The sequence below is a fragment of the Mandrillus leucophaeus genome, unplaced genomic scaffold (assembly GCF_000951045.1).
Source record: "Mandrillus leucophaeus isolate KB7577 unplaced genomic scaffold, Mleu.le_1.0 Scaffold61, whole genome shotgun sequence".
Classification (NCBI taxonomy): domain Eukaryota; kingdom Metazoa; phylum Chordata; class Mammalia; order Primates; family Cercopithecidae; genus Mandrillus; species Mandrillus leucophaeus.
The window spans coordinates 5222879-5238867 of record NW_012106586.1 but is presented as its reverse complement, the minus strand read 5'-3'; the positions used below and the strand labels follow the sequence as shown (position 1 = coordinate 5238867).

General features: G+C 42.1%; 1 protein-coding gene across 1 annotated transcript in view; it reads left to right on the top strand.

Annotated features, from left to right (window-relative positions):
- The window catches only part of FLT1 (fms-related tyrosine kinase 1), a 168521-nt gene that overhangs the window by 47609 nt on the left and 104923 nt on the right, over window positions 1-15989 (top strand). Inside the window, exon 9 of the mRNA XM_011999979.1 lies at window positions 13791-13905. Within this exon, the coding sequence (XP_011855369.1) occupies window positions 13791-13905 (115 nt within the window). The remainder of the gene's footprint in view (window positions 1-13790; window positions 13906-15989) is intronic.

The window sequence follows — 15989 nt, the reverse complement described above, 5'->3', positions numbered from 1 at the left end:
AAACATTTCATTATGTGTTTTAAATTAAGCCAAAAGGCTGAGTCACAGGAAATCTATGTGGGATGGTTTTTTTGTTTTTTTGTTTTTGAAATGGAGTCTTGCTCTGTCGCCCAGGCTGGAGTGCAGTGGTGCGATCTCGGCTCACTGCAACCTCCACCTCCTGGGTTCAAGTGATTCTCCTGCCTCAGCCTCTCAAGTAGCTGGGATTACAGGCATGTGCCACGACACCCGGCTAATTTTTTGTATTTTTTAGTAGAGACGGGGTTTCACTGTGTTAGCAAGAATGGTCTCCATCCCCTGACCTCGTGATCCGCCTGCCTCGGCCTCCCAAAGTGCTGGGATTACAGGCGTGAGCCACCGCGCCCGGCCGCTGGATGGTTTTTATAGTGATCTTTTCAGCAAGATTCAGTGTAGCTTCTCAGGTTACCAGAAGATAGTGACACACAATTTGGGAAGATTCCTTAAGAAGATTGGCAGAATCTTTCAGATTTTCTTCGGCCAAATTCACAGATTGAATGAGCATTTTTATTATTGAATCTAGAAGCTAATGTCCTGACACAAGATCTTTAGGTGATGGATAAGTAGAACAAATCACTTACTAAACATGCGCGTCTGCCTGGGGATCTACATTTTAGTGTATCTTCACTGACTTGGTAGATTTTTTTCTAAAATATGGTATCTAGGTGACTTTAATGTAAAATCGGTGCCCTTTTAGGTGACAAAGCAGAACCTGTTGGATTGAGAAGATGGAAAGGGCGTGATAGATTTAGACTCTGGCCCTGACAGTGCCTTATAATGAACTTCTAATCACTAGCCCTTGTTTCCTCATACTTTCTCTAGAAGCCTCCTAGGATGTTTTGCCACCTTGAATACAATGGTCTACTTCATTATAATAGCTGTGATAGACTTAATCAATAAGTCATTTTTGGTGCCAAAAGCCATGTTCACCCCTTTACACACATTATCTCTAATCTGTACAACCGTTCCACGGAATGGTGATTACTTCCCCTCTTTTCCCATAAGTAAAACTGAGGCTCAGGGAGTCATTTCTCAGGTGTTTTCAGATTATGGTATAAAGAGGGAGGGCTGGGCACAGTGGCTCATGACTATAATCCCAGCGCTTGGGAGGCTGAGGTGAGAGGATCAGTTGAGCCCAGGAGTTGCAGACCAGTCTGGGCAACATACAGAGGCCCCATCTCTACAAAAAAAATAAAAATAAAAAAATTAGCTGGGCATGGTGACACGCGTCTATGTTTCCAGCTACTCAGGAGGCTGAGACGGGAGGAAGGCTTGAGCCTGGGAGGTGGAGGCTGCAGTGTCATCACTGGACTGCAGCCTGGGAGACAGAGTGAGACCTTGTCTCAAATAAATACATAAATAAAAGACAAGGGGCTAGATACATTGGCCTTCCAGAAGGTTACTTTTCCCTGGTGTCCCATAGGAGTCCTCAGAGGAGATCTCTGTGGATTCCCAGAGGAAAGAGCTGAAGTCGGTAGGGAATAGGTTTGGGAGGGCGCCTGCCTAACCTGAGGGGTTTGCTCTTGTCTGTAGTGAGTTAGAGCTGGCCCGTCTGTTGAGTTAGAGTAGAGCGGAGAATGGGAGAGGAAAGGAGAAAAACGCAAGCAGCAAATCGGTGAACTGGGCTCAAATTTCATGATATCTTCGGGCACCAGTGGTGACCTACAGCTGGTTTGGGCCCCACATCTGCAGGTGGGAGTAGGAACTGGAAGATAAACTCCACTGGGATGAGCAGTGCCTCCAGCCTCAGGAGGGAGGCAAGTCTAACTCACAGTTAATGTGCCTGCTTTTTGTGGCACTTTCCCCTGTTTGTATTGTCCTTTTCTGTGACTTTCGCACCATCCAGTGGTATTTGATCTCTTGCAGGGCAGGGAAGCCCCATTCTCTCATTTATTGTTCGGAATTAATGTTCTGGATTAGGATTCAGCAAGCGCTCAGCCCTCAGTGGGCCTCACAAAGCTCATGGCTATTTAGGCAGGAGAGCAATTAAAGGCAATGAAAAGGAGGGGTCAAAAGAAAATGAAGGAGAAAACATGAGGGTTTACAGTTGATGAGGGAATGAAATAGGGACATGGAGGCTGCTAATTTCAGCCTCGGCATGCCTTGACCTAGTCACTGCAAATGATTAATTCACTCAGAATTGAAGAATTTGAGCCAGGCACAGTGGCGTGCTCTTGTAATCCCAGCTATGCGGGAGGACTGCTTGAACCCAAGAGTCCTGGGCAACATAGCAAGACCCCCATCTCAAAAGAAAAAAAAGAAATTAAGGAATGTTAAAGATTTAATTTTTAAAAAGAGATTGTTTTATAAGTGAGAAATTGTGGCTCAAAGATAAATAGTTATCTCATTTCACAGCTAGTTAATGGCAAGCTTGGGACTAGATGCATTTCTCTGATTCCTGTTTACTATTATTTCCACCATAACACTGTATTGAGTCTCCATGGGAGGTGCTTATAATCTGGCCAAACGAGTCAACCATGAGTGGTAGATGGTGAGTGCTGCAGTTTAGAGGCAGCACCAAGGAGGAGGTGGGATCTGGGCCCTAAAGAGGATGGGTAGGTCTTGGAAAGTTAAATGGAAGGGGAGAGGGACAAAGTTGTGATGCAGTGACACAGGCATACAAACAGGTTGGAAAGTTGAAAAGAACTTGCCAGAGATTAATGTGATTGGTTCATCAGATTTGGGTTGAGAAAAAATAAAAACCAAAATTGGAAAAGTAATTTTGGACCTGATGTGAAACTTTTTCAATGGAGGCTGAATGGTTGAGCCAGGCAGTCACTACCTGGCTAGTGCCTGGATGTTCTGCTATCTATTGGCCAGAAACCTACTTTGTCCCTCCTTCCAGGCTGATGGGCTTCCACAGACTCATTATTGGTGGTCTTCTACCTGTGGCACTCCATCAACCTGTGGTATGCGCACTGTATCTCAGAAACTCTACCCTCCATGCCTGAAAATCAAAGGCTTGGGTTTTCACTCACCCTTTTAAAAAACATTACATGGGTGCATATTTTCAATTTCTAAGGTCTTTAATGTTCCATTTGCCTTGTCATCATCATTGAAAATTACTTAAGATGATCACTGATTGCTACCTTATTGACAAATCAGCCCTTGTGAGTGTGAAAAAAGTCCTTGAACAAGTAGCGTGAGGAAAACAAAAATTGGTATTTAAAGACCATCTAGATATAATAGAAGATGGTGGCTGACAGAGGCTGTATAGCCTGGGGTTTCTACTTTTATTTTCTTTATAGCTAAGTTATTAAGCATTTACCTATGGGATGTTAAGTGCTGGATATGTGTTTTATATGCATCATCTCATTGAATTATCACAGAACTTCTCTAAGACAAATACTAGAATTATTACCATTTTCCAGATCAGGTAGAGAGTTTGAGTATCTTATTAGGACACTAGTCCTGGTTAACATGTCAAAGAGCCTGTAAGTGAGCAGCCTGCCAGCATGACATCAACCAGGCAGTTGAAAGCATATCATTTGTCACTACCAGGATTGGTTGTGTCACAACTACTTAGACATTAAAATGAGTCATTTTTAGTCAAAAGCTCATGATCCTGAAAACCGGTATGGTGACATCAAAAGCTCACAATCCTGAAAACCGGTATGGTGACATCAAGAGATGCAACATAGTTTAGAGTTTAAGGACGTGGGCTCTGTTGCCTGAATCCTGTCTCTGCCACCTACTGGCATCCACTGGCTGTATGATTCTGGGCAAAATAAATTACCTCTCTGAGTCTGGGTTTCCTCATCTACAAATGGAGTTAACAGTACTGACATCATAAGGTTGTTTGAGGAGTTAAATGTGATCATAGATGTGAAGTACTTAGCACAGTGGCTGGCACTTTGCAAGTGCTAAGTTTGTTTGCTGAAAAGTACCTGGTACTTCTAGTACTTTTAGGCAGCCCTAGGGCTGCCCACTGCAAAGCCACTTTCCTCTGAAGTGGCATCATATACACACTAATGTTCTGACAAGATGATCCATGCTATTAGGTTAATGTTCTCCCAGGAAATATATTTACATCTTGGGACAGGTCCTCTGACTGTTTATTCCAAAGAAATCAGAATGGGACCAGAAATGGTGGCTGTTTCAGATTATTTAGGAAATCAAAGGGGTTACAGCATCCAAGGAGCTACTCTCGTTGGTGAGTTCTCCCTCAGCTATTCAAATGGTCAATCACTCAAGTCTTGTTCAGCCTATAGGAGTATATGGGCTCTTGTCATTTTACTTGCCTGTGCTCAATTGTATTCTGATATTTTTCCATGAATTTGACTTGTCTCTTCAATGAACATATATGTTTCTAAATAACAGAAGGAATTAAATCATCTGCTTCTTGCAGGAGGTGTGATTTTACATCTTACACGAAATAAGAGTGAGCAAATTCTGTTTCAGTTGAATAAAATGGTGCTATTATTATTATTATTTTTGAGACAGAGTTTCGCTCTTGTTGCCCAGGCTGCAGTGCAATGGCGCAATCTTGGCTCACTGCAACCTCCGCCTCCCGGGTTCAAGCAATTCTCCTGCCTCAGCCTCCCAGGTAGCCGGGATTACAGGCATGCGCCACCACACCCAGTTAATTTTTTTTTTTTTTTTCAGTAGAGACAGGGTTTCTCCACATTGGTCAGGCTGGTCTCAAACTCCCGACCTCAGGTGGTCCACCCGCTTTGGCCTCCCAAAGTGCTGGGATTACAGGTGTGAGCCACCATGCCTGGCAAAAATGGTGGTATTATTGACAAGCCAATATTTTTGCCTATCTTTGAAGATAGGCAAGAAGAGGAGGCCATTGCCAGTCAGTTTCCTATTTGCCATTAGACTTGATGACACTGCTTTGCATGTCAGCATCCTTGCCTGAGTTGAAACTGTCCATGACTATCGGTTTGTCAGGTGCTGACACTGCTGTGCTGAGGTTAGTCAGGGCCCTGGCAGATCCCATGTATCCATTAATATTCATCATTGCGAATGGAGAGGTGCTGATGGTGGTGACATCGTGCTTAGGTCAGGTGTGCATGTGAGGTCATTTGACAGTCACTAGAGCCCCTTTTTCAGCACACTTGAGATAAGTGTAGATGGCAGGGTTGACATCTGATCTGAGGTAGGGTTGACATCTGATGTGAGGTTGGGTCCACATCTCATCTGGCCACTCTTTGGCAGGATCCACTCTTCTCATCAGGGAGTTAACTGAGCAAAAGACAAGTGTTGCTCACCCACTACTTCCCAGGTGATTAGGCCAGGCACCAAAGCTATAATGATGAATAAAACATAGTCCCGGTGTGTACGTAAGTAGCTCTCGATGAAATGAGATAATAAACTGACAACTAACATTAATGATTTGTTTCCTGTGTGCCAGGCACTGTGCTAAGCGTGTTACACATTTAGTATCATCCTAATATTTGCTGATGTCAAACCAATCTTCTTTCAATTCTTTATTTAAATTATTTCCCTTATGTGTGCGTTTTTAGTGCCTATAATAAAACTAGTAAAACATGGTAGCTTGGGGTTGCTTGTTTGAGTTGGTTATGCTAAGAACACATCCATTCCCAAAGAATTTGAGGTAGTTCACAAAAAGGACAATACATAACTAAGCAGCCTTGGTGAAGTGAAAAAATGGGTAAGACCAGTATGGAGGTACGGCCCACAGGCTTTACTTTCCAGTTGTCAAGAGCAAGAAAGAGAAGTGAAACAAACATTTGCAAGATTAACGGGCTCATAAGATACCTTTCAGAGAACTGAGATCCAAGAGAAGTGATTTCTTCTCTCATGTGCTGTGGGACACTAATAGTAGGCAAACTCCCTGACCACACTTCTTCCACAGTGAGTGTCAGGTCTGGTAACTAACATCCCTCAATGTTGGCCAATGCCATAGCGCCAAAGCAGAATTTATTAAAAGTGATTTTGTGGGCTGGTGTGATCTAAGGACAAAATTTTAGAATGATACAAGAAATCAACAAGACTGCTAAGTTCTCCGAGCAATCTTCTGTGACTACGATTCTTGTAGTCAGGTTTTTGACATCCAGAGTTACATAACTGGAATGTTATAAAACCATGATTTCAACTCAGGTCTGACTAGCTCTAAAATCTATGTTCCTTATGCTAACCTGTGATTCCCTACCTCCACTCCCAAAAGCTTTCTGGATGTTTCAGTATTGACCACTAAATAAGAAGTAAGTTGTTCTCTTCCTTTTCGTGAGAACAAAATATAATGATAGCTTAAAATATTCTCCACTGAGTAACTGCAGCTACTATTTTAAGCCTCCTTCTTGAATGTGTTAAAGGATATTTTTTGTAGGCGCTCCTAATTTTTTCTTAAAGATTTCTTATTTCTCAAATCACACTTCCTCACCGACTATTCTTTCAGTAAGAAGAAAAGTGAATGAACAAAACAGGTGTCCTCTGTGAGGCCCCTGTCTGGGTGTAGCCAAGTAAGCACCCACTCTTTTAGCCTCTCAGTTACCCAGGTGCAGGCCCGTGAGGATCCCCTGGCTCTGGACTGTGTGAAGGAGAGCGGGGAGCTGGGAGGGAGAGAGTGTCTGGCTTGGGAGGGGGCGGGGAGATTGCTGGCACTCACTCTAGAAGCCAGCAGAAGGAGCAAGGAGGAAGGAAAAGCAGAGGCTGGGAAGAAGGGCCATGTTCTGAGTGTGAATGGACCACAGGGCCCTCGAGAGCAGGAAGCAGCGTGAGCCAAGACGCTCACGGAAAAGCTCTTATCTAAACAGAGGTGGCCCAGGACGCTGGATCCCCTCCACCATTGTCCAGGGAGCCGATCCGAAGTCCACAACCCCCGAAACTCTTCTCCACTCCCCCTTCTCCATTGAGGCAAGAAGTAATTTTCAGTATGGGCCCCAAGGCGTCACAAGGTCTCTCACTGCACAAGAAAGTCACTCCTCCAGGATCCCCTCAGCCTGACCCTGTGACCACTCTGAAGGCCCAGGCCCTTTTCCTGGAGCAAGAGGAGCAGGAACCATTCTGTCTAAACACTCCTTCCAATGCTACGCCTTTTTCTGCCAGCATCCGCTCTCCTATATTTTTTCATCTGTTGTAAGAGAACGTGGCCGGCTGCGGTGGCTCTCGCCTGTAATCCCAGCACTTTGGGAGGCCGAGGTGGGTGGATCACTTGAGGTCAGGAGTTCGAGACCAGCCTCAAGACGGGAAAACCCTATCTCTATTAAAAATACCAAAATTAGCCAGACGTGGTGGCACACGCCTGTAATCCCAGCTACTCTGGAGGCTGAGGCAGAAGAATCTCTTGAACCTGGGAGGCGGAGGTTATAGTGAGCCAGGATGGTACCACTGCACTCCAGCCTGGGGGACACACTGAGACATTGTCTCAAAAAAGAAAGAAAGAGAGAGGGAGAGAGGGGGAGAGAGAGAGAGAGAGAAAGAGAGAGAGGAGGGTAAAAGATAGTGTTTGCAGATTCTGTTAATCTGATGGCTCAGACACACAATCACTAATGTTTTGACACACACCCACAGTAGCAGAAGAATGTTTACATCAGGCCCTGCTACAGGATGGCCGCCATAATGGAGACCAGCCCTGGTCGTGCCCTCTGGCAGGGTTCCAGATGAGCTTTTTTTTTTCCTTCCTATTTTTTTTAAAGACATTTTACAGCTTCAATTTGCTTTTCATTACTCCTCTATCCTTTTGTTTCCTAGCTTGAAATGATTCAATATTCTTTACAAACAGATTCTAATCACAGTTAGCACGTGCAGTAAAATCTCATTAAACAGATAAGCAGAGTTCACACAAGTCCTCAGATTTCATCATCCAAAAAAAAAAGGAGAGGGAGATTACTGTCTTGAGACTTCGTAGAACTTTCTAGACCCTTTTTGTTGCCAAATTAAATGTGCTTTCATTATACATTTATATAAACATTCATTCCCAGACAATGGTTCTGTCTCAAATAGGCAACCACTGGGTGTTGGGTACTCAAATCACCACTCACCCACACCCCTGTCCCCGGGGCACTCATTCTAGTATTGGAGTTTGTAATAAAACAGGCCAGCTTCATCCCAGAACATGCTCCTTGATCATGCAGACAAAAATAAGTTACCAAGGAGAGAAAAAAATTGTGATAAATATTGGGTGGTTTTATTTTGTTGTAAGATTTTTTATTTTTTATTTTTTATTTTTTTTGAGACGGAGTTTCGCTCTTGTTGACCAGGCTAGAATGCAATGGTGCGATCTCGGCTCACCACAAACTCCGCCTCCCAGGTTCAAGCTATTCTCCTGCCTCTGCCTCCCCAGTAGCTGGATTACAGGCCACCATGCCTGGCTAATTTTTGTATTTTTAGTAGAGACAGGGTTTCTCCATGTTGGTCAGGTAGGTCCCGAACTCCCAATCTCAGGTGATCTACCCACCTCAGCCTCCCAAAGTGCTTTACAGGTGTGAGTCACCACGCCTGGCCAGATTTTTTTTTAATGATAAAATGTATCAGCCAGTAGAAGGCAAAGAGTTCCTATAATTTCACCATCAAAGCATGTTTATGACCAAAACAAACTAGAATTTATGCCAAAAATGTAACTATAAAGTAGTCTTCTGCCCCTTTCCCCTGTCCTTGTCCACCAGTAGACAGGTACATCTTCTTTCTCCCTCTTAAAAACAAACATTTAATTTTGCTAGTGTCTGACTTTGTGCTGGTTTGAATTTAGAGGCCCCCCCAAGTTTTCCTCTGTAACAGGTGACTCTGAGCCAGACTTCCCCCATGGTGGGAAAGGTTTGGGGAGGTTTCTTGGGATCAGAAGTCACCCTACATGATGGACAGAGCTCTGGGATGGTGAAAAGAGGAGAGTCTGGGTTCTGATCCTAATTCTGCTCCTTTCCCTGTGAACTTGAGCAAAGCATTTGATTTTTCAGAGTCTCAGTTTCCTTATGGATAAAAGGATTTACGAAATAAGGATCATAATACCTGCTTCATAGGGTGACTGTGAGAACTAATTGAGGCAAAATGTGTATTGCTTCTAGCCCAGGCTTTAGTAGCACATAGTAGCAGCTCACAAAACTTGTTTCCCTTCAAGCAGCCAAGAATCAGATATGAGCACCACAGAGATTTGAAATGCCAGCTTAATATCATTTATTGAAAGAGGATCCTTTTTAAAAACAAATCTGTGTGTCTTAAGACTAAGGCTGTAGAGCAGACCTTCTAGAATCAATGTGGTTATTAAACTGGCAGGAAATCATTTATGAAATGAGAATTTTATACTGGATTGCTACAGGAGTCTTGGGTACCATAACAGGCACTAAACAGATGGACAGTTTCTAGAAAGGCTAAATGAAGTATTGAACCATCCCACCCAATACTCCAAGAGAATTGATCATTTTCTCACAAGAGAACCACTTCAAAGAAAACCCAAGTACTTACTATCACAGCTAACGTTCACCCAGCTGGGCTTTCCCTTCTGATTCCACCAGATGTGACAGTCTATCCCCCTAAGGAAAGAAAGTACTGGCTCTGAGCTTTAAGTAGGGGGAGGGGAGAGGAAGGCAGGAGGAATGAAGAAAATCTAAAAATAAGAATTGTTAAAAACCAGCAATTAAGAAAAAGCACAGGTGAACAAAGGGGTACCTTTGGGTGTGCATTGTGCATTACATTTCGTGAGTGTTGGATATGAAAAGGTGAATGGAACCTGTCTTGAATTTAGGAACTGCAGGGTGACAAAGTGAGCTCTCATAGAAACTGTAATATAAACTGTAATTGCAGACTGTGCATGCACTGGTCATTCAACATATTTTGATTGTGTAAGATGAGAGATGTTTAGCAAATTTTGGAAGGAGACTGACCATGTTATGCAAAAGGAGCTGAAAAAAAAAAAAAAGACATGGACTCCTCAACGTAGTAATGGTGTTTGTATAGTGAATATTTGAGATGTCTTTTCTTACTATATCCAAGAAGTACTGAAGCATAATAATTTCTTGTCATATGATGGTAGTACATGGATATCATGTTACATATGGTGTTGGGGTCAAGTGCACAGGTTCTGAAATGAGCCAGAACTGAGTACAAATTCTGCCAGCACTCATACTGTCAAGACTGTAGGTTTGACCAGGCACATTGGCTCACACCTGTAATCCCAGTACCTCGGGAGGCTGAGGCAGGCAGATTGCTTGAGCCCAGGAGTTCAAGATCAGCCTGGGCAGCATGGTGAAACTCCATCTCCACTAAAAATACAAAAATTATCCTGGCATGATGGCACACACATGTAGTCCCAGCTACTCTACTCGGAAGGCTGAGGTTGGAGGACCAGTTGAGACCAGGAGCTCAAGGCTGCAATGAACCAAGATTGTTCCACCACGCTCCAGCCTGGGTGACAGAAAGGAAAAAAAAAGGAAGAAAGAAAGATTGTAGGTTTGACCTCTGTGTTGGTTTTGCCTTTTTCTGTGGCCCCAGACTGCCTTCATCTGTCTTTGGTCACAGAGAAGCCAAATATTTTTTAGTGTGGTGGGAATAAGGCAAATTCATCACCGTTACAAGCAAATCAGCCCAAAGCATGTAGGTCAGTAGTGTCATCTGCATATATAGAGGGTGGCGGTTTCCCATAATGTGTCAAGAGAAGAAGACTAGTAACTTAGACCAGATGGGGAGTTCCACAGACGGCTCCCACTCGGAATGTAGAAGGCTGACACACCACACATGAGGCCCTAGCTCCTTGTGTTTGTTGGAAACAGAATTGGCTGCTTTCTTTTAATTTATTTGTATCAATCTCTAGTCCGAAACTAAGTTGTTTCAGGTCCAGAGCAATCAGCAGAGATGACATGGAGTACACTCTTAGCCCATAATTTTTTTTGTTTTTCTTTCAGGGGTTATAAATACCTCCCTGCCATTGTACTTGGCATGCTGTATGCAAATGGAGGTAGGAGTCCTATAGCTCATTAGGAAAGGGACCAAGGCTTGGAGCAAAGAGAGGACAGTGCCGAGCTGAGGCTGATAACAGTGGCCTTGTCCAGAATAGTGCATGGGAGCTTTCTTATCTCGCTTTGGCAGGAGGTGCTGTGGACTTCCTGTGCGAAATCAGGAGCGAACGCTGCTTTCCTCTTGTTGTTCGGCTTCCTCCCCCCTCAAGACAGTTCCCAGCACAGTGATTATCTTTGCATCTTCAAACATGGCACAATCTACTTCCTTAAGAGCTTGATGTATTCTTAAGGCTTAGGCACATTCCCCTCCCCTAAATCTCTTTTCAAGTGCTGTTATATAGTAAGGCTTCTAAATGACATTCTATTTTTATAGCCCCAATTACAAAGAGGGAAAAATAACAGTCCCTAAATTAGAAAATAGCCACAGAATCTGTCCTTTTTATGTAGAAGAGCTGGCAATAAGTCTGGCCTATAGTTTCCATACTAAGGCTTGTGCCCTTAGTAACTGCCCTCAGAGTCATGGGTGTGGGATGGGGGAGGTGTGGGGTGTCAGAGGTCAACAGCCCCAAGTGAACTCAGATAGCAGACTGTGTTTCCCTTGAGAAACATCCAGGCTTGCTTTACTCTAACATATTTCTTTGCATTTCCTAAAGCCCAGGAGTATGAAATTAAGATCTTTGACTAAGGCCTCCCTGATCTTTTTCCTTGCTTTGGGGGAAAAGGAATAAAATCTGAAAACTTGTCTTCGAGATGCAAGAGAACTTTAGCTGTTTGATGTCACAATCCCAAGTACATATGCGCATGTCTAATCTAGGTATATACACATGTATATGTGCACATTATATATACTCATGTATATAAGTACTGTACTATGAGTGTTTGAAAGACAGCAAGTCTAACACGAAATTAAGGTGGGGATGTTATAGTCTAGAAAATGGAGAATATGGATAAAGAAAAAATAGGGCAAAGTGACTCTAATATAATGACTTTTAAACTTTGTCATTAAAATGTTTCTAATAAAGGAGAAAGTGTATAATTTCTCTTTGGCTCAGTTTACTTATCAATAAGCATTAAAATGTTCATTTATTTTACCTGATGATTATTATAAGGATGATACTGGGTAAAAACTGCAGAAATTCCTTGAGGAATGGTCACCTTTTATTCATTCTTTTCAAATTTTAACTCTTGTAATCTAACTGTAAAGACATCTTTAAAAACATTTGGGGAAATCTGATACATGGTTTAGGTGCAAACACCACCATGGAATTATTGCTAATGCTCTTAGGTGTAAAAGTAGCGTTGTGGTTATATTGGAAAAATTTGCTCATTTTTTAGAGAGACCCACTGAAGTACATAGGGCTAAAATGACAAGATGTCTGAGATTTGTTTTAAATACATAAATCCTTCATTTGGCCAGGCTGGAAAGTTGAAAAATAAATAAAAATACACAGAAGAAAAAAAAAGAAGGGATAGATGAAGCCAATGTGACACAATTTTGACAACTATGAAATCTGGGTGACAGACATATGGGGATATATCACCCTATTCTCTCTATTTCTCGGTATGTTTGATAATGACAAACAATTAAAACAAGTAGAAACTCTTAGCAAAAACAACATGCCGGTACCTGTGCCTGTCTGCATGTGTGCAAATGTTTATGGGGTGCTGACGGCCTGCTCGGGCCCTGCCCTGCTATGGGGACAGAGTGAATACGTTGATTTGTCCCCTGTCCTGTAGCTGTCGGCCCAGCGGGGACTCAGAACCATTAAGTCAGCACTGAAAAGGTGGTGAGTACTCTGCAGGAGGACGTTACAGGGCAAGTACCCCCGCAGATGCGGTAGTTTAACACTCTGGAGTTCCTTCTCAGCCCAAGGACCAGAGAGGAGTAGTAACAGAACGTTTTTCTGATTACATTCCCTTTTTCTCACTGACTTGCGCCTCCCATTTTCCTCTCACATAAGTCATTCCTGTTCTTGGCTACTTAAGACGAACCACTCATTTTTTTCTGGAAATGAAGCTTGAAAATTTCATTTAGCCTATAATCCCAGGTACAGGCTGACGCGGCAGGATTGCTTGAACCCAGAGGTTCGAAGCTGCAGTGACCTATGATTGCACCACTACACACTCGACTAGGTGACAGAGTGAGACCCTCTCTCTAATAATAATAATAATAATAATAATAATAATAAATTCCTCTTGGTTTACAAAATCTGCAGAATCTGCCCAAGACATGTACAAATTAGAGACCAGCAAGTTTTCTGCTCAAAAAAATTCTAGTCCAGAAAATCAGAATGCAAAATGGTGAAATGTTTAAAACAGAGAGAGAGAATTCATGGACCTCAGAGATAAATAACATCAACGCCTTTATTTTATAATTAAACACTTGAGGCCTGAGAGCTTGAACAGTTCCCCAAAACTCGAGCAGAGATAGACTGAATTTAATAACTGTTTCATGATGTTTATTTCCATATGCACTTAATTAGCCCTGGAAAAAATTAGCCATCCAACTGCATATTCTGATTAAAAGTCAGCTTTTTATAGATATAAAATGGTATGATTTCCTTGACGTTTTTATTCATTAACATAACTTCATTTTTCCCGTGTTTGAATGTTACTTCCACTAAAATCTAGCTATTAAATTTTAAAATTTATGCATTTTTACTTAATATTAACATTTAGAACAAGGATATATGGTGACACACTAGTGTGGGGTTTTTTTCAAGTATGAGCCAAATATATTTGCTATTTTTTAAGTTTTGAGGATGAATGTAGGAAAAAACCTAAGGAAAAGAAGACTCACACATAAAATTTGTGACTCTGTTATCTGAGGACTTACACCAAGTTTTCATTTCACCTGTCCGCATTGACTGAACCATGCTGTAAAGCCACATTGTGATAACTTTTTTTTTTTAATAGGTATGACTTTTGTTCCAATAATGAAGAGTCCTTTATCCTGGATCCTGACAGCAACATAGGAAACAGAATTGAGAGCATCACTCAGCGCATGGCAATAATAGAAGGAAAGAATAAGGTATTGTTTGTAAAAATGAGCACTGGGATGTTTATTCTACAAATACACTGTCAGCTCCCAATTCTAGGTTTATTGGAACCAGGAGTAATTCAAATGTTCAAACAAAAATTCAGACAGAAGAAAGACAATGTCTGAACTATGTCTTTATGGAGATACATACAGAGACTACTCAAGCTGCCAGTTCCAACATAATGAGTACTCATTCCTAATGGTAGAGATGGCACTGTCCGCTTGAACATCAAACTGGCCCACACTGGTGGTTCGCAATCCTGGCTGCCTATTAGAATACTCTACCAATTATTACTACATCCAAATCTCCGGAGTGCAGCCGAGGGCTTGTAAAAGTTTCCCAGATGATTACAGCATGTGATGAGGATTGGAATCACTGATGTACATAAAGTGGGATCCCAGTAAGCAAAAGCTAGTATAAGACTTAGAGCTAAAACTGAATGCTTCTATTTTGTGAAATATGTATTTCCCTCTGTCTTTGCAAGATCAAAGCTTAAGTTGGGGGGGATACGCAAACACACAACCTATCAAGATTCCTTGACCTCATCAGTGCACTGTTCATTTTATACTCCCCTCACCCCCACTGAACCTTGGCAATAGCTAACAAGCCTGTGAGCTAGGAAAGTCTCAGTGGTTCTCAGACCTAGTGGCTTTTTCCTGTTGAATTAGAAAAGAATACACTTAAAAATCTGCTATTGTCTGGCACAGGGATAGTGATTCTTTTTTTCTTTTTTTTTTTCTTTTTTTTTGAGATGGAGTCTCACTCTGTCACCCAGGCTGGAGTCCAATGGCATGATCTCGGCTCACTGCAACCTCTGCCTCCTGGGTTCAAGTGATTCTCCTGTTTCAGCCTCCCAAGTAGCTAGGATTACAGGCACCTGTCATCACGCCTGGCTAATTTTTGTATTTTTAGTAGAGACAGGGTTTCACCATGTTGGCCAGGTTGGTCTTGAACTCCTGACCTCAGGTGATCCTCCTGCCTCGACCTCCCAAAGTGCTGGGATTACAGGTGTGAGTCTCCGTGCCCAGCTGTGATTCTTTAAAAAAAGAAAAAACATATCAAGTATCCCCTTGCTGACATGTCTGTTTACACATATATATCTTGATTTGGAGTAGAGACTGTTAATACAGTTTCCACTGCCTGCTTGAGTGTGGATATGCTTATGTTATCTATTCAGCCGTACCCTTTGCACTTGAAAATGACAAAGTAGATGGCATCGTTCCTCATGTATGATTTAACAATAACAACAAATAACATCTATAATTTTCATTAAGTGAAACTTTTTGACATATGCTAATGTCAACATCATTCTTTGGCAGATGAGCGTGGTTATCTCCATTTTAAAGATAAAGAAAACAGAGATGATAAGATGATTAACCCAAAGCCAGCTTAAAAGTGTAAATGAGAGACTCAAACCAAAGTCTTTCCTTTCCAAAACCTAATGCTCTTATAGTCAAGTAAGCCAATGTAGAAATTAGTCAGAGTGGCAGTAGCTTATACAATAACACCAATAGTCTCTTATTAAACATTTAGGAAGTTTTTATAACTACAGCAGTAGCTGTAGGTGGTTTACAACTCCTTTTCTCTAACAGAAATAAGCAGTACTTTAAAACATTCGGTGATGTGTGGCTATTGATAAGAGAGCAGTTTAATGAAATACTTAGAAGAAGTTATATCAACTTGAAAGTTTAATTTGTTCTTTCTTTTTTTTTTTTTTTTTTTTGAGATAGAGTCTCACTCTGTTGCCCAGGCTGGAGTGCAGCGGCCCAATCTCAGTTCACGGCAACCTCCGCCTCCCAGGGTTCAAGCAATTCTTGTGCCTCAGCCTCCCAAGTAGCTGGGATTACAAGCACACGCCATCTAAGTTTTGTATTTCTAGTGGAGACAGGGTTTCACCATGTTGGCCAGGCTAATCTAGAACTCCTGACCTTGTGATCTGCCCGCCTTGGCCTCCCAAAGTTCTGGGATTACAGGCATGAGCCACCACATCCGGCCTTCAGATATTTTTAATAAGGAAACTACCTCAGTTTATTAGCAGTGGACAGCAAATTAGTTGTCACAAAGTACTAGAAAA